Below are 27,485 nucleotides of genomic sequence, written 5' to 3' on the forward strand. Positions count from 1 at the left end.
CTAAATGGGCCATCTTGATTATCAGTACAAAAGTTTTTTTCTCCTGCTGATAATAGCTCATCTTAACTAATTAGCCTCTCACAGTTTGTATGGCAACTTCCACTTTCTCTGTATGTGTGTGTATATATCTTCTTACTATATGTTCCATTCTATGCATCCGATGAAGTGGGCTGTAGCCCACGAAAGCTTATGCTCCAGTAAATTTGTTAGTCTCTAAGATGCCACAAGTACTCCTGTTCTTTCTACATCCACAAACTGAACCTTTACATCTTCCAAGCTTAGAGTCAGTACTTGCTTGCATGGGGAAATCCATGTGTGTCTCCAACGTAGACGTAATGCAAAGTGAAAACTAACCAGCATCAGAGGGGTGCTGAAAATTCATGTTTGTAAATCGTTACTAATAAGCAAAAACATCTGCAGACTGACGTATGGGGGCTGAAATTAGTGCTTTCAGGACTGTTTGGACTCAGATCCCTCTTTGGTCACCTTGGGATTTTCCTGGAACAAATTAGAGCCCTGGAGGGGCAGGGGTACAAACATTAATTCAGTTTGAGCAGGATTAACCCCTTGAGTCAAACATGTTTGACCTTCCATGGCTATCCCCATATACAGCTCAGCAATCAAAAAGTGCATCACTGAGATAGACAGTAACTTTGCTATTTATGGAGGGGCCTGAGCTCTGCAGATATCAAAATCAGGAGAGATGGGCCAGCACTAATGGCACAGCCTTGGTAAAAAAAAAAAAAAAAAATAATAATAATAATAAAAAAAAAATGCAGCATTAAGTAGCACTTTCCTATAAACAGCATAAAGAGGAGAAGTCATGGAATCAACAGAGATCACTATCTTAGAGACCTCACATATTTCCACTGCAACTTTATATAATACACAATACTTAGTGGGCGTACTTGAGATATGACTAAGCCTCTGTCAAACAGACCCCATTCCCAAGATGCAAATGTCTTGAAAAAAAACATGAGGGAAGGGTGCATTGTTGTGATCAGGGAGTCTCTCCAAAATATCCACCTTGTACCCTGACAGTGGAAATATTTTCCAGCAGAGGGCAGCCTCCAGATTTAGGGGGCTCTGAATAAGAATCACCAGTCAGATTCCCCCTGCAGGAAGTCACCCTCACATATCATGAAGTTTTCATTCTGCAGGAGCAGTGTCACAGAATCATCCCTCCCCCAAACAAACTTGAGCCTATGGCCAAAGGACTGGAAGGGGGTGTGTGTGTGTGTGTCTGTGTGCAAAAGGAAGCCAGAATGCAAGACTGATTGGGCAATGTATTCCTGTCTGAGGGAGGCAGGCATTGAAAGGACACCAGATAATGGATTAAGGACCACATACAGGTCTCTTATGGTGACCAAACAGGCTTAATAGCTAAGGAGGGATCTTTATGGCAGGAAGCCTACTGAAAGCTCTCCAGGTTGCTTAGACAGCACGGCAGAAGTGAAACAGCAGAAAATGGAGGGAAAACCTGATACTGAAGAAACCAACTACAGCTTGAGGGAGAGTTCAGCAGTTGTTACCTCAGAAATAGAGGGTTTGGATTCTCAGGGCCCAGTACCTACAGAAAGATGAAGGTGGGTTAGAGAAAGCATAAATGCTAGATCCTTACTACTACCTGAGAATTGCCCACAAAGAGAATGCTTGGTTTCCCAAGGCCCTGTACTCACGGTTTGTTGGAGGAAGGGAAGAGAGGAGAGTTTTTTGTACCCCACCAAGTCCCTGAGGAGCTAATAAGGTTCACATATCTGGCATTGTGAGGTGACTGATGGGCTGCAACAGAAGTTCAATTATAAATAAAGTATTTTGCAGTCATATCATTTTTCATGCTAGGAACTCAATGTGCTTTACCAACATGGATTTACCCTCACAACAGCCATGTGACATAGGTAGGTATCAGCCGCTCTTAATGAAAGAACCTATCCGGTAGGGATCAAGATTCAAGGAAGAAATGCCTGTAGGTATCCAAGATACGGAGGTATTAAGTTCCTGTGGACTGGGAGCTTGCAACATTTATAATCTCCTCTAATTACTAGAAGAAGACAGAGTGGCAAAGATGAGAGAAGACCAATTTGCATAATCCTTACAGGTAACAAATAGGGCCTTGAATCCCAGGACCCAGTATTTACATTTTGTTACAGGAAAAAGAGAGAGCAGAAATTAGTTAGACCGGGCTGTCAATCCTGTGGAGGATGCAGACAGCCAGAATGTCCGAGCCTGCAAATTGTGTGCTGAGCTCCCCCAGAGCCTCAACCATGTAAGAACTGAATACGCCTGCCAAAGAAGGAAGGAATGTGAACACTGGGGTCCTGACTACAGGAGAGAGAACAGAGATTGCTCAAAGGGTATCCACCTTGTTCCCCTGGTTTCTCAGAAGTATGCAGCACAAGTAGCAGGTCCAGAAATAAATGCTTTTCTTTCTAGACTCTGCCTCCACACCTTCCCTCTTATCCTTATTTCTTCTTTATGAGGCCTTGTCTACATCAGAAAATTGTACAGGTTTTACTTGTCAGTTTTTAAATTAATTTAGTTAAACCAATGCAACCCTGTGTGTGGACCCTCTTATTTCAGTTTAAGAGTGGCTTATTTCATTTATTTTAATCTGATTCCTAAATGGTTTAAGATAAACTGAAATAACTGGATGAACCCAAAATAAATCTGGATTAAACCAAAATAAGAGTGTTTGCACAGCCCTTTGCACCTATTTAACTACATACATTTAAAAATCACACCTTAAGTTAAACCAATACAACTCTCTCATGCTGACAAGCCCTAAGACTCGCTAGTAGTGAAAAAAAGAAAAAGAAAAGAAACAGAAGATTGAGCAAGGCTCTCAGTACGAAGGAGGTAAAAGCATTAATGGGAAGCAGAGTAGGGAGCCTGGCAATGTATACTGTTTGTGACAGACAATTGTTTTACTTCCTTGCTTCACAGTTGGTGCAGCTAACCTTAAGACTAGGATGGGAGTAGAGGAGAAGTAGGTCATCTGCCTTTTTGATGATTCTTTATTCAAAGTGAACTATATAGATGCAAACTAAATACTGAAATTATTTGTTCAGAAAATACACTGTGTATCCTTTGTCACTTTCAATTTTGAGTAGTCGGATCACATTATCTAACCCCACATTATGTTACACATGTATATTCTGCACTGGTGAAAGCTTATTTTCACATGCCTACATTCTATATTATGTTTCCAAGTACCTGATATTTTTTTTTATTTTATTTTTTTTAATACTGGCACTCTACAACAATTTTTATAAAGACCACCATACACCGAAATAGTCTAGCTTCATAATATCAGTTGTATAAAAGGATTACAAAGCACACATACAAAAAAGGCAAGGCTAGATTGCATCTACCACTGAAGTATTGGCTATCTAAAATTAAAGAACTATTGCAGATAGAGTATCTCTACAGACTTCCAGCATCTGGATTATTAGATCTGTGTGCAAAGGTATTCAATGTACTCTTCACTTAAAATATTTAAATGACCAAAAACCCCTTGATTATAGCTTTATTAAGAATTAGAAATCTAATTTGTAATATGTGAAATGAATGTTGTGACATGGCCACTCTAGTCCGTCCTGTTGGAACACATTAATTTCACACTTCAGTAGCCTTTTCCAGATTAAAAAAAAGAGGCAATACCATCAATGTATCGGACGTAAACAGAACTTCTTGCCCAAATTCTATTTGCACGGGCTTTCAGAATAACTTCAGAGCAGGCTATTGCCTAATATTTATTAAAAAAATAAAAACAAAAACGCCCATGAAAGTAGTTACGGAGACAAAAGCAGAGTTAGATTGAATTCTGAACCAGTGTTGCTGTTTATGTCACCGCCTGTAGTGAAGTAAGCTTGCTTCTTATTTTCATGCTCCTGGAATCCCAAGCATTCTCTTGTTTTACTCAGAATGTGTTTAGAGCTGCTGAATAATCAAATACGAGTTACAATGTCTTTCTGCAATGCCTTTCTTTTTGTCATTCTAAATGGGCAATTTGGTTTCTAACTCATCCCCTTTAATATGTCATAAGATCGGAAAGTATACTTCAAAGAAAAGGGTTTTGCTTTCATGCTACCTCAACTCTGGATGTCTCCTGAACAGAAACTTGCATTTGTACAAAACTGTCCTCAGCGGTTCTGTGAAATGAACTAATGTTTTTTAGATTAACGGCTCTGAAATCACTTCAGTGGATGTTCACAGCAGTTATTAAGTTATACAGATAATTAGAGGGCCCAGACCTATATGTGAAACAATAACCTATCCCTATTGCTGTATATCTGGTCCCAGGAAGAGAGTGTGGTTTTTTCTAAAGAGGTTTTGATTAACTTAATTATATGAATTTAAACACCAGGGCTGAGGAAAAAGATGCTCTTGTTAAACGAGAAGTTCTCATCAGCTGTTGTACGATTTATATGAAGTACAAGAGCTGAGACCGACTGCAACTTTGCAGATTATGTGCTGTATGCGCACATACATTTACATGGTAAACCCTGTATCAGAGGTCACACAAGTATAAAATCGGTTGGTTTCTTTCTGTGAATTAGGCTTTATTGATTTGTTCCTAAGGATCTTAATATCTACTTAGAGGGATTTGCTACACTTGACTGCAGCTCAACTCAGACACATTTTACCCAACTGATTTACACATGGCAGGAGCCCCCTCTAATCTTAACTCCACTCCACTCAACAAAAGAAATAAAATTGCACGTTGCTAGGAGTATTGATAGTATTGTTTTCTGTTTCTATGGTTGCAACAGCCCTTAAGAAAGATATAAATTTCCCTGCAACAACTAACTGCATATTCATATAAGGTAGATCTAGTTCCAGATTCCTGAGACAGAATCTTCCACCTCTTCACAAACCCAGAGCAGCCATATAAATCATTTCTCTTCTCAACAGAATTCAGTGAGCAGCACAACTGGTTTGAAAAAACACACCAAATTTTCAGCCTGTATGTACAGAAACAATACCAACAAGTGGAACATTCTAGTCAAATTTTGTAAAATACACATTTGGGATCAACAAAACACCAAACATTCAGACCCTAGATTACAAAAATCTGTTGCCGTCTAGTTGTCAACTCCTAGTTTAGACAGTCCTTGTCGGAAGTCATGTAGTTCATCTATCTTCCCATCTAGTATGTCTAAAAAATTCTTTAATTCAGTTTTAAGGCTGTTCTGTCTCTGTTTGTTCTCTTCAACATCTGTCCTTAGTGTTCTGACTTTCTCCTCCAGGTCTCTGTTCTTTTTCTCAGCAGCCTTAAAAAAAGAATAGAAAGAAAAAACAACATGCATCTTAGAGAAGATGGATGAACATTTACTAGAGCAAAGCAACAATACCACGCAGACTTTAAATGTTTTGCTTTGACTTTCTATTAGTCTGCCTAATACAAACACCTCTGGAAGCAATTTTAACATGATATATTTTTTTTAAATCTGACTAATGCAGGGAAGGATACAGATTAAGTGGAAAAGATGCTTTGCATTATATTTTGTCATTGGTTGATATCTTTAAATTCTGCTGGATTTAAATTGTGGACTGTGCATACATTGCTACAGTTGCAAAATTAGTCTCTGTGCCACAAAATTATCTATGGTGGTTTAGCTTTTACAAACATCCCCTGAGAAATAATGTCGCTTTATTAGGTTCTGCAGGATTTCTTTTAAACTCCTTGGCTGAATACTTAAGCATATAGTCAGTGAAAACAACTTAATGCTCTCCCACACTGCAGTTTGCTTTTTCTTTTAGAAAACCATGTTCTCTTATTTCATTAGCTTTCCTTTTGCTTTTCCTCATTTCAGGACAGTGTACATATCTAAACTTAAGTCTTCTTAAAACTTTAAATAATGAGCTTTACCATGTAGAAATGGCCTATGTTAATATCTTATTCCCACAGCTCACATTTCCCTCCCACCTCTTCAATAGTCTTTCCACTATTTTCACCTAGATTACCTTGTTTCATTTATTCTTTTTTCATGTGTTATGTTTATGGCGGTTTAAGCTTGTGAAAGTGTCAGACTGACAGCCTCAGAGTCCAAAGACCTTTATTTATACCCAGAACAGATATAGCACAAGCAGGGAACAGCTCCCAACACACACCTTACCAAGGTGCCTCAGCCATAAGTAATCATTTCGAAGTGAGAGGGTAGTTCAGTTTCCATGCCCTTGCAGTTCTTGATTTTGCTGCTCAGGGTGGTAATTATGATGGTGACTTGGACTCAAATGAAAGCACTCACTTGTATAGCACAGGCCAAAACAACCATCAACTTGCAATGCCTTCTTGGTCACTACCACCCTATACCAAACCCATACCAGTTATCTAGACACTTCCTATCTCAAACCCTGGAACTATAAAGTGCCTCTGGTTCTTACTTTTTCCGGTATATTTACCCCTTAGCCACTGTTCCTTTTGTTGTGAGCTCTGCTAAGCTTGCCTCCACCACAACTTAACTGATGCCAAGAGGGATGAGTATCCTTCCATAAAAGCAAAATCTATTCAAGAAAGGCCAACACACAAAAGACTCAGCTGAAGTATTAGTTCAGTGCATAAGCCATTTCTCCAGTTAAATATTCAAGACGACAACAGATTTGGTGTTTTAGACTTTCCTCTACATTCTGTACAGGGCTAAGCACTGAGGGTGACTGATGAATCAAAAATTAATATCACTGAACAGATTAGACACAAATAACTAACTACAAAGTGAGATTTCACTATTAAAAATGTTTCTCCACTCTTTGTTCAAACAAGAACAAAACTGACCTCCTCTTCCACACTTTCCTTATCCATATTTACAGGGAGTGTCAAATGTTGAAAAATAATTCATTGCTGAAAACATGGCCACATGCTTTTTAGTTTTACTGTCCCAAATATTCATAAAATCTGGACATAGTATGTTTAACCAGGGAACCATACCGCTGTCTCTGAGCTCAACAAAGAAGCTGGAGGCATTGAAGAATATAAAGAGATGTGGGGAAAAGGGAGAAACTCTTTAGCTAAATCAATTCTAAACAGAGTCTTTTACTCACCCCTCCCTTTAGATCCTCACATCTAGGCCATGTGTAGATCTTGCCACCTCTTCCTGTATAATACCTCTAAGATCTGACTTCTCTTCTCCCTCAAAACAGCTCCATTTTTCATCCACTTCTCAACTACTGCAACCTCCTCTCCAGCTTTGACATGTCCCATCTCACCTCACTTATATCCATTCAGAACTGTTGCAAAAATCATTTCCCCAGATTGTCGCTTCGACCACATTACCCCCCTCTTTGCATCCCCCTGTAGGCTCTCCCATCCCTGCAGCATAAACACAAATTACTAGTCTTGCTTTTAAGGTTCTACACAGTTGATCCCTGCCCTATCTATCATCTCTTACATGCTACTGAGCTGTCGAATCTGGAATCTGCTCCACCAGTGATGCCAGTCTTCATCACCCATTTGTTTAAGTTTTGAACACGTGTGCGTAGAGGGAGCTTCCTATAAACATTCACAAAGGTCACTTCATCCTACTTCAAATCTCTCCTTAAAACCTTCCCTGGCCATTTCCTTTGCCAAAATGATTATGGTTAGATAGCTGATGTACTGTTACCTCTGTTTATCAGACTGATCAGTATTGTCTCACTGTTTTCTTGTGTTTCCCCCATGTGTTTGTTGCATCCTTGATTTAGTCCTATTTGGAACACAAGATTTGGTTCAAGAGATAACGATACCTAAATCACTTGGTAATGGTCACCATAATATAATTAAATTTAACATCCTTGTACAGGGGTGCAGGAAGTAGGGGTTCTGGGGGTACGGTAGCTTGAAGTGGTTTCCATCATATACAAGGTTTACAGTTTTATTCAATGGCTTTCAGCATCCCCACTATAAAAACTGCTCCAATGCCACTGTCCTTGTAGGGCAGAAAAATACCCCAAAAATTCCACTACAGTAACATTTAACTTAAAAAAGGGAACTACACAAAAATTAGGACACTTATTAGATGTAAATTAAAGGAAGCTGTCACATGGTTTAAATGCCTGCAAGCAGCACGGGTACTATTTAAAAACACTATATTAGAGACTCAGACTCAATGCATACTCCAAATCAAAAAAGACAATAAGAGGACCAAAAGAATGCCACCATGGCTCAAAACAGAGTAATGAAGGCTATCAGAGGCAAAAAGGCATCCTTTAAAATTTGGAAGTCAAATCCTAGAGAGAGCAACAGGAAGGTGCTCAAACTGGCGGATGAAGTGTAAGAGTATAAAAAGGCAGACCAAGAAAGCATTTGAGAAGCAATCTGCAATAGATGCAAAAACTAACAGTAAGAATTTTTTAAGTACATCAGAAGCAGGAAGCCTCATGAACAGTCACTGGGGCCTCTGGACAACCAAGGTGTTAATGGAGAACTCAAGGAAAACAAGGCCACTGCAGAGAAGCTAAATGAATTCTTTGCATCAGTCTTTTCTGTAGAGGATGTAAGGGAGATGTCAAGAAGGATATCTCTGATGTGGGTAATATATCTGAAGAAATGCCCCACCCTGACGTGTCAAAAGAAGAGGTTTTAAAACAAACTGATAAATTAAACAGTAATAAGTCACCAGGACCAGATGGTATTCACACAAGAGTTCTGAAGGAACTCAAATGTGAAATTGCAGAACTACTAACTGTAGTCTGTAACCTATAATTTAAATCAGCTTCTGTACCAAATGACTGGAAGGTAGATAATGTAACACCAATTTTAAAAAGTGCTCCAGAGGCAATCCTGCCAATTACAGGCCAGGGAGTCTAACTTCAGTCCCAAGCAATTTGGTTGAAACTACAGTAAAGAACAGAATTATCACACACAAATAAACATGATTTGTTAGGGAAGAGTCAACACAGCTTTTGTAAAGGGAAGATATGCCTCACCAATGTAATAGATTTCTTTGAGGGAATCAACAAGCATGTGGACAAGCGTGATCCAGTGGATGTAGCGGACTTGAATTTTCAGAAAGCCTTTGACAAGGTCCTTCACCAAAAGCTCTTAAAGGAAACTAACCAGTCATGGGATATGAGGGAAGATTCTTTCATGGATCAGTAACTGGTTAAAAGATAGGAAACAAAGGGTAGGAATAATGGTCAGTTTTCACAATGGAGAGAAGTAAACAACAGGGTCCCTCAAGGACCTATACTGGGACCTGTGCTGGTCAACATAATCATTAATAATCTGGAAAAGGGAATAAACAGTGATGTGGCAAAGTTCATAGATGACACAAAATTATTCAAGATAGTTAAGTCATGGGCGGTGGGTGAGCCCCCATTTTGGGGAAGCTAACCTACCGTCCCCATCCCGCCACATGTTGGAGCCCTAAAACCTGCCCATAACAGGAGGAGTCCTGAGGGGCCCCCTCCACCACAACCAGAACAGCCATGGCTAGCCCACCCCAGGCCGGTCCCCCCAACCCCAGCGCCGGGCCAATCCACTCCCCCTGCGAGCACCGGGCCAAGTCGCCCCCTGCCTGAGTGCCAGGCAGAGGCAGCGACCTCTACCCCTGTCCAGCTGGTGGCTCCAGTGCCCACTGGTTGCTTGCAGCATCCCTCCTCACTCCTCCACCAGACCCCCGTGCCCGCCGCTTGCTCGCAGCATCCCTCCTCACTCCCCCACCCCTGAGGAGAAGCAACGCAGCGAGCAGCATGGACCGGGGGGGCGGGGAGGTGGAGTGCATGTAGGTAGGGGTGGTTGTGCCAGGGAAGGCCAAGCCCTTCCTTGGCCTATTATACCCACTGCCCAAGAGTTAAGTCCAAAGCAGACTGTGAAGAACTACAGGAGGATTTCAGAAAACTGGGTGAGTGGGCAACAAAATGGTAGATGAAAATCAACATTGGTAAGTGAAAAGTAATGCACATTGGAAAAAATAATCTGAACTACACATAAATAAAGATGGGTTCTAAATGAGCTGTTACCACATAAAGATCTTGGAGTCACTGTGGATTGTTCTCTGAAAATTTCCACTCAATGAGCAGCAGTGGTCAAAAAAGGCTAGGATCTATTAGGAAATGGATAGAAAAGATGACAGAAAATACCATAATGCCACTACATAAATCCATGGTGAGCCCACAACTTGAATACTGTGTCCAGTTCTGTTTGCCCCATCTCAAAAAGGATATAGTGGAACTGGAAAAGTTTCAGAGACGGGCAACAAAGATGAAGAAGGGTATGGAGTGGCTTCCATATAAGGAAAGACTAAAAAGATTAGGGCTATTCAGCTTCGAAAAGAGATGACTAGGAGGTGATATTATAGGAAGTCTATAAAATGAATGATGGGAGAAGTGTTATTCACCCCCTTCCCACAGTGCAAACACCAGCATCACCTGATAAAATTAACAGGCAGCAGATTTAATACAAACAAGGAGGAAGTAGTTTTTCCACACAATGCACAATTAACCTGTGGAAGTCATTGCTCTGGCATGTTGTGATGGCCAAAGCATAACTAGGTTCAAAAAAGAAATAGGTAAGTTCATGAAGGGTAAGTCCATCAATGGCCATTAGCCAAGATGGCCAGGGATGCAACCCCATGCTTGGGCGACCCTAAACCTCTGATTCCCAGAAGCTAGGAGGGGGAAGATGGGGAAGACAACTGCCCTGTTTTGTACACTCTCCCTGAAACTTTGGTACTTGCCATGGCTGGAGACAGAATACTGGCCTAGATGGACTATTGGTCTGACCCAGTATGGCTGTTCTTATATACCTGTTGTTTGAATTCATACTTTTATTGTACAGGGCAGGGACTGTCTCTTTGTTCTGTGTTAGTATGGTACATACCATACTGAGGCCCAATCCATGACGGGGACCCCCCAGATCCAAATTCTTGAATGCATCATTTTGATATATACAGTCAGAGTTCAAAAGCTTTAAAACCAACCGGATTAAAATACTTTGGTGATAGGGGGCTATATAAATATCTACATAAAAATACAGACAATGTATTGTGTTGAAAAAGGCTACCCACCATATAAATACCTTTTGTATGAACTTCTCCCCAACATTACGTAACTTAGTTGTTGGTTGTTTTTTTTAAACAAATAACTTTTCTTCTTTTCTCTTTCTTTTATAATAATTAGCTTTAGCTGCCATCATGATGTTAGTTTAACTGACTTGACTACTCAAAATGGCCGTTTGGAAGGAGACTGGTGAATGCTTGCCAGCTCTTGTAGGTGAAGCAGTCACTTCTAGTAGCACTGCATATGAGGCAATGCAAGGCAAGGGCGGCATAAAATGCTGGATATAGAATATCCTGGAGTCTGCCAGGTGACAGTTGCAACATGATCCCAGAGTAGCAACTTCTTCAGATAACCAGGCAGAGATAGAAGCTATCTATAATTACTTCTAATTCTGTGGCAGCCACAGTACATTTTGTATGTAATCAGCATTAACTTTTATGAATTGGGGGTCTCTTTATCAGTTAAGTTACAAACAGGTAAAAATACATAAACATGAGAAATACAAAACAAAATGTCCCTTCCACTGTATTTAGATCAATTTCTTTGCTGAACTGTACCTGTAATTTCTGAGATACAGATTCACATTCTGTCATTAGCTGGGGTATAATTTCACCCTGTTTTCGAAGATCCTCCAATTCCTATTAAAAAAAAAAAGGAAAATTATAACAAGCTTCAATTTAGAATAAAGGTAATTTGAAGCTGTGAAATTACTTTGCACAAGTATATTGTATGCCACACAACATTGGGATTTAAAAATAACTGAAAATGTTTTGGCTTTATAAATGGCAGTTGTTAATTTAATAAATTAAATATAATAATATTCATTTTTGCAACACATTTAATCAATCATTTCTTGACTACATAGTTTCGACATCTGAACATAATCTAATCTCCAGCTAGTTATGTTTATGAATTCTCACTACACATAGACACATACTCAATGAGACAGGGAAATCTGAAACGCAATAATGCTAAAAAGAGACCTAGAAGACAGCAAATTAGATACGAGTTTGCAATGGTATATGGCAGTGAAAAAGGTCACTGGAATTTTGAGCTGTAAATGTAAAACATCACAGAGCACGGAGATAACAGACCTAAGCATATACATATATAGCTCTGAGCAACACCACCGGGGATACTGAATTCAACTCTGAGTGTCACATTACCAGAATAATATGGACAAACAGAAAGGAGTTAGAAATGAGCAACAAGACACATAGGTGACTACAGAGATGGATTGAAGAGGAAAGTTAAAAAGAGTTTGTTGCTCTGCTAACAGCAAAGGCAGTGGTGACGTGGGGAACATATTTGAAGAATGTAAATACCAAGGGCCAAATCATCCCCCTCCCTCATTTAAAGCTGCAGAAATGGACTTTGAGTGAAAATACCCACAAAGATCTGCTCCTGGAGATTTCCCCTAGAGTCCAGGAGGAGGCAGGCTGCAATCTGTGGAGCAGGCTACAGGATCTGCCTCCAAACATGTCTTTTATTTCCTCAAATATTCTAAAAAAATAAATAAAGATAAAACGTGTCCAGCCTCATCAGTTCTCGGTCTAGTTTGATATTGGATAGCCAAGCCATATCACACATCACAAGTAGAGTTGTGGGATATGTGACATCTTGTCTTCCAGGTACTGGTGATCTCACAGCAGAATAAGAGTATACGTCTCCCACACTCTACCATAAAATTATGCAACAAAAAACATTTCCTCAATATCTCCAGATTTTGTTCCCCCAGGTACTATACCATTTCTCAAATTTCAGTTCCAACCCAACTTTTAAAAGAATCTGGTCTATTCCACAGTGTTTTTTTTTATTTGCTTCCAAAATTTTTGCCAAAAATACCACTACACAGAGACATTGAGCTTTCTCGATGAGTGATTCTGGTATCCAGGACATCTCCAATATTCTGTGTGTTCTTCTCCAACTTTGTGACCATTACTTTACAGTATTAACTTAAAGGCTCAAATTGCTTGTTAGCATGGCCTGTTTCTGACCATCACATTGAAATCAATTAAAAGAGGCTTCTAATGCAAGCGTAGCAGGCACTGACCCAGATATGCAAAAAAGCTGCTAACTGTGACACAGAGGCTCTACTACGGTGTGTCAACAAGTCTTGTCAGGCCTGACATAATCACTACACCTCCCACAGTGGGGTCACAATATTGATTTAAAAGATGACATATAATAGATTGTTTGAAATCTAACAGCACAACGGCTATTACAGTCATGGTGAACGCTTTGTAACAACTCTGTAGATGAAATTATGGATACTCTCTGATATTATGTCCTGGAAACTGTAAACAAAGATGACAAAACAGGTTTTTTAAATATAAAGGACAATGAAAATATGGCGGCAGATGCCCTGTCAGGGAAGAGGACTCTGACCTGCTACATCCGGGCAGCCAGTGGCTAGCCCTGCTGCAGCTTTGTAAGGGGGGAAGTGTGACCCTACGAGCATCCAGGGCCAGAGGGCAAGGATTTGTGTTGGTATCAGGTGATGAGTTTCAGTTGGCCTGACCTAGTTATAATCTGTATCTAAAACGTGTCAAGTAATAGGTCATTGGAAAACGAACACCACACTGATCATTAATATACTTGTGTGATGGATATATACAGTGTGTATTAAGAGTTATAGATATATGTTGGAATGAGTACTAAAATATGTTTAAGCCAGGCATGTCAGGGGTAGTTAGTAAACAAGTCTATCCCAGACAAAGGAATGTTTGCTTCTCTGACCAGCCCCATCATCAAACACAATGAAGGTCCAATTTACATATTAGATAAAGAAAGCTATCAAGGTAACAAATAGGGGAGGAGACAGCATGGCATCTACACCCAGCAGGAAAAAAGCGCGGTCCAGGATTTATTTTTCAAAGAGTACACTGCAAAGATTTACTGGTTTATAAAGACAAGGGGTCTGAACCTCACATGATAACCAACTGAATTAACTGATTGTAAACAATATCACTGTACTATAAAAGTTTATCAAGTGAGGTATTTTATTGAAGCCTAAGATTCACTGATGATTAATATTATTGTAAAAATGTATGTATTAACACTATATATGGATACTTATTGATATTAGGCCTTACAGTATGTCCAAACAAAGGGAGAAACACAGGTCTTTCCCAGACAGGAGGGAACATAGCAGCTATTTACCTGTCTCCTATGTAAATTAAGCAAATCAATAGAAGCCTTATATACATGCCAGGGAGTGGGAAGCCCTACAGCATGAGGTCATCCTGCCTCTTTAAGCAAGATTGTTGAGCTTTGGAAGTTATAAGCAAAGACAGAAGCCATCTTTAGCATCCATCACTAGATGGACACAAGAACTCTTGCGAAATGAGAAAGATGTGTCCTTCTACCAAGGAGGGGTTGAAGTCTCTAGGAACTGAATATGAGTGAGAAATCTGCTTAGGCAAAGATCTTTCACCAAGGAAGACAAGGGAAGCCAGCATCTTGTACTTCTGTAAAAGGTCCGGATGGAAGGAAAGTCAGCCCTGGCTGAAAAGAAGGAAGACTGGTGACAGAAACCATCTTGAACAAAGCCTGTACTTTTCTAGTTTAAGTTTTTAGAGTTTTAGGTGCAGATTTTCACTTTTATTTGCTTGTGACCCTTTCCAAATTTATTCCTTTTACTTGGCATCAGTTAACCTATGTCTTGTTGTTAATAAATTTGCTTTATTTTTACCATAAATTAACTCAGTGCTGTGTTTGAAAGAAAGGTGAATTTACCTCAGTTAATAAACTGTAATGTGCTTTTATCTCTTTAAAGGAGAAACAAACCTTATTTCTCTGAGCTGTCCAGGAGAGGGCTAGATACTTCAAAACGCACACGGTTTTGGGGAAATATGGGACTAGGAGTGTGATGGGGTCACCTTGTTTTTGTAAGCAAGGCTGGTGGAAGCCAGAGGGGGCTGCAGGGTGGTAGACAGGTTGGGGCGAGAGCTGCTGAACTAGGGATGTCTAGCACACAGACACTTAGGGTGTGACCTGCATACTTGTAGGTTGGCTGTGAGCATCTGAGACTGGAAGCTACAGAAGCAAAGCATTGTGAGGCACCCAAGGGTTGCAGAGCAAGTAGTGACAACTCAGAGTTCTAGGGTGTAACCCAGATCAGTGTGACAGTAACTCCCTATGTTTATTTTGAGATGTGAACCCCTATACATCTTTAAGCATTCCGATTCCCTTGTATAGGTCTGTGGCTCATATATCTTTTTCCCAGTGCCTCTGCGCCTCTTTCCATCCCTTCATTTTTCTCTCCTCCCTTTATTGTTCCTCAAATGGACAGAATTTCAGAGGTGCTTCTTTTATGTCTGCATTTGTGAGCAGGCTCCATGCTGGTTTGCCTTGCAAAGCCAAGAGCAGCTTGTTTAGGGTGGTTTAGAGCTAATCAGAAATCCACTAATGTAAGAAATAGTCTGAAATCAGGCTGGTGCAGTTCATTCTCAAAAATGAATGGAAGCTAGGCCTGTAATATTCATGTGTCAATCAATTCTCTGGTTGATGTGGTGTCTGGAGAATGTGAACCTCAAGGAAAATGCTAGCACAAAGTAGGGGTTATTACATATGCTATTAGAGCAGAAAGGTTGGGAAAAAAGCATGACGACATTTTCCTTTGAAACTTGGTGCTGAAAACTACATTATATTTTTAACTGCACATTAAAATCCATCTCCCTAACCTATCTCCTTGTACCATCTTAAAACTCCTTAATAGCACTGCTCTTTAGGAGTACCAGCTGAGAAGTTATAATGGCGCTAGACACGCTTCACTACATCTGCTGTCTGCGTTTGCTCTTGAGTCAGCACAGAACATTTGGTTTCTACTATGGGGGGCGGGGGAGAACCTCAAAGATTCCATTATTTTTCCCCCTAGTCAGGGGCTATACGTTTCCAACATCATTCATCTTAGCAAAATGAATACCCTCTTGTCAAGGTTCCTTCCCCACTCTGAACGCTAGGGTACAGATCTGGGGACCTGCATGAAAACCTCCTAAGCTTACTTTTACCAGCTTAGGTTAAAACTTCCCCAAGGTACAAACTATTTTACCGTTTGCCCTTGGACTTTCGCTGCCACCACCAAACGTCTAACACTGGTATTATTATTATTATTAGGAAAGAGTTCATTTGGAAATGTCTTCCCCCCCAAAATCCTCCCAAATCTTACCCCCTTTTTTCTGGGGAAGGTTTGATAAAAATCCTCACCAATTTGCATAGGTGACCACAGACCCAAACCCTTGGATCTTAAGAACAATGAAAAAAGCATTCAGTTTCTTAAAAGAAAAAGTAAAAAAGAATCACCTCTGTAAAATCAGGATGGTAAATACCTTACAGGGTAATTAGATTCAAAACATAGAGAATCCCTCTAGGCAAAACCTTAAGTTACAAAAAGACACAAAAACAGGAATATACATTCCATTCAGCACAGCTTATTTTCTCAGCCATTTAAACCAACAGAATCTAACGCATATCTAGCTAGATTACTTACTAAGTTCTAAGACTCCATTCTTGTTCTGTCCCCGGCAAAAGCATCACACAGACAGACCCAGACCCTTTGTTTCTCCCCCCCCCTCCAGCTTTGAAAGTATCTTGTCTCCTCATTGGTCATTTTGGTCGGGTGCCAGCGAGGTTATCCTAGCTTCTTAACCCTTTACAGGTGAAAGGGTTTTTCCTCTGGCCAGGAGGGATTTTAAAGGTGTTTACCCTTCCCTTTATATTTATGACACCTCTAAACTAAGATGAGAGATTTAGGAATTCTGAATGAAACTGTCAGTAACATCCTCTAATTTTAATCTCCATCTTGGACTTAATTCTTAAAATCAGAAGGTATGGGTGACAAAATGGTAAAATAGAAGACTCCACAGAAAGAGAGCCTCCCCTGTCTTAACAAAGATACTAAAAACTCTCCTGTAAGGGATGTTTTTTTACTGACAAACACCTGGAAGTCAACAGCTCCCCTCCTCCCATATGGTAAAGCGATTGGAGTAGGGGACTGAGAACAGTGATTCCGAGATTCTATTCTCAACTCACTTGCTGTGTGACTATGAAGGTACTATTACTTACCTGTCTCAGCAGGTGTTATGCTGTTTAACCAATTAATGGTTTTAAGGGGCACTGAGATCCTCAGAAGTGTAAAGTATAATTTTTGTTAACGATTGTCAAACTCAAATGCCAAATCAGATTAAAAATTCAGAACCTACAGTGTTGTAAACGAGTGATTAGGGGACACCACTGACCTAGGAGGTCTAAAGAGTCTTACAGCAGCTAGAAAGAGCAGTAACTTTAAACGCTGGACTCCCTTTGACTGTGGTGACACATTGTATGTGTTGCTTTGTATAGTCAAAAGCAGATGGGCCCACTCTGACTTTAAAGAATTTGTGCCATTTCTAAGTTTATTTTACTTACTAGTTCTTTGTCTTGAAGTTCTGATTCCAGTTCCTGGAGGCGCCTGTTCAGCTGTGCATTTCTTTCCTTCTCTTTATTTATTTCATTGCATTGTTCCTCCAGCTCTTCAATCTTTAACAAAAGATCATAGCAAACTCCAATTCTCTGCAAATCTAGGGGCAGATCCTCAGCTGGTGTAAACTGTCCCAGCTCCACTGGAATCAACGGAGGTATGACAATTCACATGAGCTAGGATCTGCCCCCCTAGAACATACCAGTTAGTACAACAGTTCAAAGTTACCACTGTTATATTTAAAATTAAGAACAACAAAGTAACCCAATTACACACACTCTAGGGAGCCTCATAGGGTGCATTTATTGTATCTCACGTAATGCCTTATGTAATTACATAGGACTGTGCAAAGCATTGGAATGTCATAATTAGTAATGAAGAGCAACGGATGGGCATAAATTTGCACTTCCATTTTTATGCAAGTATGAGCCAGTAAGCTATGGGTTTTTTCAAATATGGTATGAGGAAGTAAGCTCTCTAGAGTTCCCAACATCATCTCCTCAGGGCCTGTCTATTATTCCAGGAGGAATAAGAGGGCTGGATACAGCATTAAAACTTAGCCAGAAGGATTAGTACAGTGTGACAGATGGTGCTTTGTTCTCTCACGCAGGAAATGAGCTTGCTGATTCCATACTTCTTCTAGCCATCTCTGGACTCGGATCTCGTGTGCTGCACTGCTCCTAGGCCACCAGGCTCTCTCATTAACATATTTTTAATTCTCAGCGTTGGGTTTCTCTGGGACTGTACTTGGCATCATTTTAAGGTAGATCAATGTGCAAAACTGTCTAACTCAATGAGCACAGGAGAGAGAATTTCCCAGCACCCCATGCTTGGTGCAGCACCAATGCCTATTCAGAAACCTACTTGAGAGAAGAAACAGAGAAGAATCTCTCTCTCTGCAGGAAGATCAATGACACCATATGCAGACAGTGGGGCTATATGAACCACAGAAAGCGTCTGACAGTTGGGCTATAGGTATCTTAACCACTGCGCCAGAATAAGGAAGCATTTTGTGAACCTGCTCATTTTTGACTACACTTAGAGAGAAGTGGCACGTTTGCACCTGGTCATGTTAATGAAAGGAACTTTTTCCTATGTAGCATTACACAAAAGCAAATGCTGAGTAAATAATTTTTGTTGCATGATATGCTATTTAACTGTAATCTACTATTTTGATCAGCTATTTCTCCCTTATACATAAGAGAGACCTTCACTGCTAGCCTTAACAATGAACTATTAACTCTTTGCTCTAGGAACCTGATTTATCTAACAGCCTAATATTACCTTGATGCTGACAATTAGTTTCAGGCAATCTTGACACCCAGCATGGGTTAAGTCGTCGTCTGAATACAGTGAAAGCTTGTTGTGAAGCACTGATTTGCTCTATTGGAATTATCTCCACATTCTGACAGTGACATCCTCAAACTGCACACAAAGAGATATAAAATCTCCATCTTGCAAAGACAGAGTGAATTCCAATAGGCATTTTAGTGCCCTGACAGACAGGTAAATCAGGTTACATCTGCCTATCAGTGGCACTCCCACCAGCTACGACATTCTTCACCTGGAGCCAAGTGGCATGCTAAAAGGAATGAAAGTCATACCTACTCCTGAAAACAATCGAAAATCAAAAATCACTTGCAATCTGCTCTGTACATTGAATGCCCCAGTCATCTGTATGAGTGAAAGGCAAAAACAGCAGCAACAACAGGACCCACCTTTTTGGAAAGTAACTTAAGATCAATAGGCTGAAATTATCACTACAAGCATTATTCACAGAAACTGAATTCCCACTGTATTCAGCAGACTTGTACTAGTGCGTGGGCCAATTACAAGCTTTTGATAGATAGCATCATATTATTTTAGAGACAGTACAAGCTACTATTCTAAGCTAGGGTTTTTAAAAATCTAAATTTACATCTCCCAAGTGTTCTCTCTTGTGGTTCACATTCAATCCCTGTACTACAGTGCTGTGAAATTACACGCTCAGTAAGGAAGGGAAAAAGGCTTTTGGCAACAATCTCCAACAGGCTTATGGAGTTGAAATACGCTGCTTTGAAGGTGGTGGGCCTGATTCGCAGCCTGGCTCCTCCTCCTCCTCCCTTTTTGTGTTTACAATATTGTGGGTACAACTCATGTCATCACTTAGCTGTCTGATTTTGAGATTTAATTAGCATTATTGAATGGTTTAAACCAGCCAACTTACTACAATGAGTGAGCACAAGGCATCAATATGCTTTAGCTAAAAAACTTATAAGAAGAGTACACTACGGTAATTGTCTTCATTGCAGTTCTCTTTCTTCTCATCCTACCCAACAGCACGGACAGACAGTATTATAGCTCCACCAACCAGGGAGCATGGACTCCTGGGTGATATGTAAATTGGCTCCCAGTTCTTTGCCTCCTGCATCCTGGAAGCAAGGAGAAGTAGCCATCTCCATCTCCTCTACTCCATTCTTCCTCTCTTTTTGCTTTCTAGCACAAGGAAAGACGATGAAGCAGCAGAGTAGACAGAGAAGAAGAACATGAGTACAAAAGAGATGCCACTGCTGTCTCTGTTCTGCCTAGGCTGAGAGAAGAGGAACATCAGAAAAGGTTTAGAAAGAACTAGATTATGGATTTTTAAACTTAATTAATAATATTACAATAAATATATATTTCAAAATGATCATTCAAAGAGTTTGGGTCTGGATTTTATAACTGGTGGGAATCTGAACTTTGTTTTTTGCTTCTGACCCTTGGTGCTGCTGCTGACTGCCCTCCTCCACTTTGTTCAGTGCTTGGCTGCAGACTCCTCAGTAGCTTCTGGTGAGTATTTGGACAACCTAGTACTGCTGGTTATGTTTGTAAATATCATACAGCCTGGGCTGTTTGTGAGGACATTGGCTTGGGGCAAGGAAAGAGAAATAGGAGAGGAGTCTCCAAGCCAGGGTTCTCTGGCATTTCAACTGGTGCTCTAGGGTTCATTTTATTCTATCCAACCCACTCATGTTACCTTGTTCCTGAGTTGATCATTCTCTTCCTTGCATTCTGAAAACTGTTTTTTCCAGTGTTCTACACTGGCAACAGATTCTTGGAGTGCAGAAGTCAGCCTGGCATTGCTCTCCCTCAGAGTCTGCAGTTCTGTTTCCCATTTCTTTACATTGGAAGAACTGAAAACAACGAACTAGAGTTAGAGTCACTAATGCTTTAGTTCCATTTAGTACTCTGTGAGAACACCTGATTGCAATGGTGGGTGGCAAGCTGAATTAGATACAGTATTCTAGTGCAATGCCCACTGCACATTGACCCTCTGTCACACAGAATATCAGACCTACTCAAGTGTATATGATTACTTATCTCTAATGAACAGCCCACAGACAATACAAGTCCTAGAGCTACTACATCTAGCATAACAGATGCTCTGTTAATTCAAGTAGGAGGAGCTTGTGCTTTTTGATTTTGATTCCAAAAGCACAAGCTCCTCCAACTTGAATTAACAGAGCATCTGTTATGCTAGATGTAGTAGCTCTAGGACTTGTATTGTCTGTGGGGATGTGAGGTTTAGTTTAGATGTGTGGTGTCTGCTGTTTGTAGTCATGAATTTTTACAGCATTCTTTACTTCCTGTCCTAAGCTGTACTGAAGTGTAGCTGTGAATTGTTAAACAGTGGCTGCATTTCAGGTGGTACCAGCATATAGTGTACATATCAGTTTATAAAGCATGTTGGGATCTTTCAGGATGAAAGATAATACTATAGTATTTTATATAGTAAGCCAAGAAAAATATAAATATATATACTCTGTAGGTAAAATACACTTTCACTTCTTTTCTTTGATTTTAAATATCTATATAGCTTTAAAAATATTACTATTGAAGAACTAAACATCCTAGGACCTTCCAAGCTCCTGAAGTAAAGGGTGGGTGATGTGCCTTTTAAAGAGGTGAGGGACAATGGATGGAGAAAACTGAAAGCTTCTAGTATCTGAGTTACTAGCCTGTAGAAGTGACTACAGCCAGTAGGAATAAAAAAATTATCCTATTAAAAATTAAAAGGAGGGTTGATGTACTTCACCTGTCGGGAATAGTCTAGATCAGGGGTCAGCAACCTGCGGCATGCGTGCCAAAGGCGGCACGCTAGCTGATTTTTAGTGGCACTCTGCTGTCAGCCAGGGTCCCGGCTGCCGGCCCCACTCAGCCCGCTGCCAGCCTGGATGGACGGAACCCTGGGGCGGCAGCAGGCTGAGCGGGGTGGGACTCTGGCTGGCAGAAGCCAGCGGACGGAACCCCAGACTGGCAGCGCGGGCTGAGTGGCTCTGGGGATCTGTCCGCCAGCCCCTGCCAGCCGGGGTCCTGGCCACCAGCCCAGGTCAGCCTGCTGCGGGCCCAGGGTTCCGTCCACCCAGGCCGGCAGTGGGCTGAGCGAGGCTGGTGGCTGGGACCCCAGACCGGCAGCGCGGGCGGCAGACGGAACCCCAGACTGGCAGTAGGCTGAGCCACTCATCCCACTGCCGGTCTGGGGTTCTGTCTGCCGCCCACACTGCAGGTCTGTGGTTCCGTCCGCTGGCTCCTGCCAGCCAGGGTCCTGGCTGCCAGCACCGCTCAGCCCGCTGCCAGTCTAGGGTTCCATCAGGGGGCCCCTGTAAATGTAAAATTTATTACTGGCACGCAAAACCTTAATTTAATGAAAACTTGGCACACCACTTCTCAAAGGTTGCTGACCCCTGGTCTAGATAATACTTAGTCCTGCCATGAGTGCAGGGGACTGGACTAGATGACCTCTCAAGGTCCCTTCCAGTCCTATGATTCTATGATTCATACTGTATGCAACCTTTGAATTGCTTATCGCAGGGGTCAGCAACCTTGGGCACGTGGCCCATCAGGGTAATCCACTGCTGGGCCGCAAGACATTGTATTTACTTTGACTGTCTGCAGGCACGGCCCCCCCGCAGCTTCCAGTGGCCATGGTTCACCGTTCCCTCACAATGGGAGCTGCGGGAAGTGGCGGCCAGCACACCAGTGGGAGTTGTGGAGGGGTGGGAGGTGCCTGCAGATGGTCAACGTAAACAAAATGTCTCGCGGCCCACAAGCAGATTACCCTGATGGGCCGCGTGCCGAAGGTTGCTGATCCTTGGCTTATTGTATCATATGGCTTAAAAAAAAAAAACTTTAAAAAGCAACAAGTGACCCTGATATTTTTTCCCTTTTTCACTCATGGGCATATTCATATGCTAGAGGCAGATGTGGCAAATAAGTTCCAAGAAGAGAATTATGGCATATTAATGTCACTGCTTAGAACATTCCAACTTTTTATTTTACTATGGCTACAAATTACCATGATTTGCCTTTTCAAAAAATTTATTAAAACAAATGATACAAAATGTGATTTCAAGGCACACAGGGCACATTTTTAAAGTGGTGCTCAAAGTTTTTTAGAAAGCTACGTAAAGTTAAAAAATTAATGAAAAAAATTTATGATGAACTAATAATTATCTTTTGTTATTTTAAATACCCTCACCTGTTTTCACAGCTAAAGTACACCCACTGAAACTGAAGAGAAGAGAAAATTGGCTTCACACAATATCAGAAGTACTTGCTCCCCTTTGGCCTAAATGTTATCTGCATTCTTAAACCCACATATCGATGGTTAGCAATGTGAGCTGGTATCACTAGCTAAGAGAGTTTCTCTCATCATGCACCAAATCAGAAAGAAATGAAATGGTAAATCTCCCAATTTGACAAAAGTAGTACCTACTAAAGTCAGCTAATTCAATCATCTAATATGTGGTTTTAAATTGATGCAATAACATTTGAATAATTTCTGCTAATACTATTAACCTAGATATTGTAAGCTATGACTATTTAATATTCAGTGGTCTAAATTTTGTAAGCAAACCTTTGAGGATTATTAATGTAAATGAAAAATATATACATTTTAAACCTTTAAAGAGCAGACATTTTAGCAGTATATCAAAACGCCTCCCAATCTGTCAGCAATTTAAAGTTCACACGTGAAACAAAGCTTTTTTTTTAGGAACACAAGTAAATTAGAATTCATGAAGAGGTTTGCGAGCCACACGCAGTTCACTCTGGTACGTGTATACCCCTGTCCTACCCCTGTGGCACCTACCCCACACTGGGCTCTAAAGGGTTAATAGAGCCCTAGGGAGGTTGTGCAGGAGGCAGCCAATCAGAGAAGGGCTGAAGGGAGCAGCCAATCAGGGCCAAGCAGGCCCATATAGAAAGGGAGCTACAGGGCAGAGGAGGGCAGTTCTCTGCTGGGAGCCCAGGGAGGAAGGATTGTGTCTCTGTAGGGCTGAGAAACAGCACTCTGGACAGAGCAGTGCTACTAGCAGGGACCAGAGGAGCGAGAGTCATCTCCTGGCTGGCTGATGGGGTTTTCAGGCTGAGGCCCTGAGGCAAGAGCAAAGAGGATGCTGGGGCCACAAGGAAGTGGCCAGACAATTCACTAAAGTAGCCACTAAGGGAAGTGGTAGAACAACGGACTGCAGGTCCCCGGAGGGCTGTGTCGCTGAAGAGGACACCGCGGTCCTTGGAGAGACGTAGGTCCTAGCGCAGGAGTGACGGCGGTGAGGCACCACCCGAAAAGGGCACACTAACATGCAGACCTAATTCCCATGACAGCCAGCAGGAGGTGCCAGAGTGGTGAGTGAACCCTGTTACAAGTCCCTTATTGCTACAGAAACAACACATGACTATATGGGCTATGCTAAAATAGGACACATTTTTATTTCCCTTTACAATGATGTGGGTAATAGGCAGGCAATAACACAGATCCTATTACCACTTTTTTTGATCGCCTTCCCATTTTTTATGTAAGCTGTTCCTGTATCTACCTTGGTATTTGCCTTTTAACATGTATAGTAATTATTAGGTCAGATAGCGGTTTCCTTATTGAACCATCCCTGGATATGTATATGTAACCACTCCCAAAGAGTCACTCCACAGGCATTCAGTGCAATTTAGATATTACAAGAGATTCACCTTTGGGCTAGAGCAATTTTCAGTTTGTCATTCTCACTTTTCAGATGTGCATCAGCAGAGCCACCATGAGATGCCTTCTCATCATCTGTTCCATTTATGCTGGATGCCCGAGTAGAAGATGGTGTTTCACGTCCAGATTCCTGTAGCACAATCCACAGATTAGTGTTAACATAAACTCATGGAAATGTAGGGCTGGAAGGGACCTCAAGAGTTTATCAAGTCCAGGCCCCTGTGCTGAGGCAGGACCACTTAAACATAGACCATCCCTCACAGGTGTTTGTCCAACCTGTTCTTAAAAATCTGCAACAAGAGGGATTCCACAATCTGCTGGAAGCCTATTCCAGAGCTTAACTACCCTTATAGTTAGAAAGTTTGTCCTAGTAATTAACCTAAGTCTCCCTCGCTGCAGAGGAAGCCCATTACTTCTTGACCTGCCTTTTGTGGACATGGAAAACAACTGATCTCTGAGTCTATCCTCTTTATAACAGCCCTTAACATATCTGAAGACTCAACAGACCCCTCTTCAAGCTTCTTTTTCAAGAGTAAGCATGCCCAGTGTGACCGAAAAACCTCTTGGTGCCAACTGGCAGAGGGTATATGGATGTTTATAGAGTTTTACCAGGATCCCCTGTGGCAGATGTATGTATATTCAATTTACCAGAAGGTGGCATGTGAGAGATATACCACGGACCAAGAGCCCACTGGTCATTATAATAACTGTGAAATGTATGTATGCATAATGTTTAAGGAATTGCGTATCAGTACTGAAAATTTTCATCATAAGGTATGTGAGTTAAGGCACATCACCAGAAGGTGATAAAACAAGCTTCTGTTATGTAGGAGGGAAAAAAGACGCTTCTCTCTCTCTCTGGCTGGTCATGTGTCTATTCTGTATCGTCCGCTTTGCAGTGGAGGCCTATTTGCATTACTGAGCCTGATGCTAAGCAGAAGATTGCAGATTCAACAAGAGAGGAAAGCTGCAGGAAAACACAAAAAAGTAAGAGGGTATCCCATTTACAAGTAAAGACAGTGGATGTTTGGGGCATAACTGGAGGTACTGAGATACATTCCAGATCCTTCACCAAGGAGAAAAACTGTCAGTATGTTCTGCCTTGTGAAAGGAGGGTCATGGCCAACCTGGCTGGAAAATACTCAAAGACTTTGGATGAGCTAAATTTAATTAGAACAATATCTTGGTAGTTAAATCTAGGATTTAAAATGCATGTTATGATTTTATTTTACAGTTAACCATTTGTTTCCAATATTTTACTTGCTACTTCTCAAATCTCTATACTTCATTAAGTAAATTCTTACTAGTATTCACTGTAAACGTTATCTAACTGTTGTGTGTCAAATGGAGTGGTGACCTGAAGGGAAGCTAGTAAGCTGGTGTGGACTGCTTCACTGGGAGCAGCAAATCTGTGAATCCTGTGTGTAGTGGACCAGTGGCTGGTCACTCCAGGGGGACTCTTTGAGAGCTTGAGTCTTAGAGTGTGCCTAACCCTAAGAGAGAGAGCAGGGCCTGTGTTGCCCATGGCCCCTGGAGTTGGGGAGCTGACCCCAGCATGCACAGACAAGCCTGCCTCACACTAAGGGCAGGTAGTAATGAGGAACTTTGCAATCCTGGGAACCCCCAGGGAACTGTGTCTCACAGCTTTTTTTAAATTTTTCCTCATACATCAGGCTTTCTAACCCATTTATTATTTTTGTTACTCTCCTCTGGACTTGCTCCAATTTATCCACATCCTTCCTGAAGTGTGGTGCCCAGAACAGCACACAGTCCTCCAGCTGTTGCCTCACCAGTATCGAGTACAGTGGGACAATTACCTCCCAGGTCTAACAAATGACAGTCCTGTTAATGCACCCTAGAATGAAACTGGCCTTTTTTGTAACTGCACCACAGTGTTGACTTGTATTCAATTTGTGACCTACTGTAACCCCCAGAATCCTTTTTAGCCGCACTACCACCTAGTTATTCCCTATTTTGAAGTTGTGCATTTAATTTTTCCTTCCCAACTGTATGTAGTAGTTGGCACTCCTCTTTACTGAATTTCATCTTGTTGATTTTAGACAAATTCTTCAATTTGTCAAGGTCATTTTCAATTCTAATCCTGTCCTCCAAAGAGCTTGCAACCTCTCTCAGCTTGATGTCATCTGAAAATTTTAGAAGCATACTCTCTACTCCATTATCCAAGTAACTAATGAAAATACTGAATAGTACCAGACCTAGTGGGAACCCACTAGGGATGCCCTACCAGTTTGTCAGCAAACCACTGATAACTACCTCTGAGTACAGTCTTTCAACCAGCTGTGCACCCACTAATTTGATCTAGCTCACATTTCCCTAGTTTGCTTATGAGAATGTCAAAAACCTTACTAAAATCAAGATATATAACATCTACTTCTTTCCCCTATCCACTAGGCCAGTCACCCTGTCAAAGAAGGAAATCAGATGGTTTGGCATGATTAGTTCTTGACAAATCCATGCTGTTTATTCCTTATAACCCTATTATCCCTCTAGGTACTTACAAACTGATTGTTTCATAATTGGTTCCAGTATCTTTCCAGGTATCGAAGTTAGGCTGACTGGTCTATAATCGCCCCTCCCCCCCAGCATCTTTGTTCCCCTTTTAAAACATATGCCTACTTCCCTACCCCCCTCAAAAAAACCTCAGTGTCACCGAAAGGAAGCAAGCATTTACTTTTGTGACATAACATACTAGGTATGTGACACAAAATGCAATGGCAGATTACCTGGCATGGCCTATTTGAGGTAATGCTGTTGTCTGGGATGCCACTGTTTGTGGCCCAGACAAAGTAGTAAAAAAGTTTCTCTTCTTGTCAATCAAAATGCAGTCCTATCTTTATCTTCACATTGACTTTATCGGTACAAGTAAATACAGGTATCATAAGAGGTCATATTATATACCATGTCGTGTTATATATTTGCACTAAGCAAGAACATTTCTGATTCCCTTTAAGTAATGACAGATAGCTCCTTATCTGAGCCTAGTGATTCCCCCCGGGGTGCACCAGTAGCCACTGGGACTGGTGAATAGTGACC

The 27,485-nt window shown here is 41.2% G+C and overlaps 1 protein-coding gene across 2 annotated transcripts in view; it reads right to left on the reverse strand.

The window, feature by feature from the left end:
- Window positions 1-4,541: 4,541 nt before the first annotated feature.
- The window catches only part of HOMER2 (homer scaffold protein 2), a 104,859-nt gene continuing 81,915 nt past the window's right edge, over window positions 4,542-27,485 (reverse strand). For both annotated transcript variants that reach the window (XM_084642185.1, XM_084642186.1), the window contains exons 5-9: window positions 24,422-24,561; window positions 20,433-20,589; window positions 17,386-17,496; window positions 11,535-11,615; window positions 4,542-5,273 (exon numbers count right to left, since the gene is read on the reverse strand). In XM_084642185.1, the coding sequence (XP_084498311.1) occupies window positions 5,085-5,273; window positions 11,535-11,615; window positions 17,386-17,496; window positions 20,433-20,589; window positions 24,422-24,561 (678 nt within the window). In that variant the 3' untranslated portion in view covers window positions 4,542-5,084. The remainder of the gene's footprint in view (window positions 5,274-11,534; window positions 11,616-17,385; window positions 17,497-20,432; window positions 20,590-24,421; window positions 24,562-27,485) is intronic.

Source organism: Lepidochelys olivacea (genome assembly GCF_965140295.1).
Source record: "Lepidochelys olivacea isolate rLepOli2 genome assembly, chromosome: 10".
In the NCBI taxonomy this organism is placed as follows: domain Eukaryota; kingdom Metazoa; phylum Chordata; order Testudines; family Cheloniidae; genus Lepidochelys; species Lepidochelys olivacea.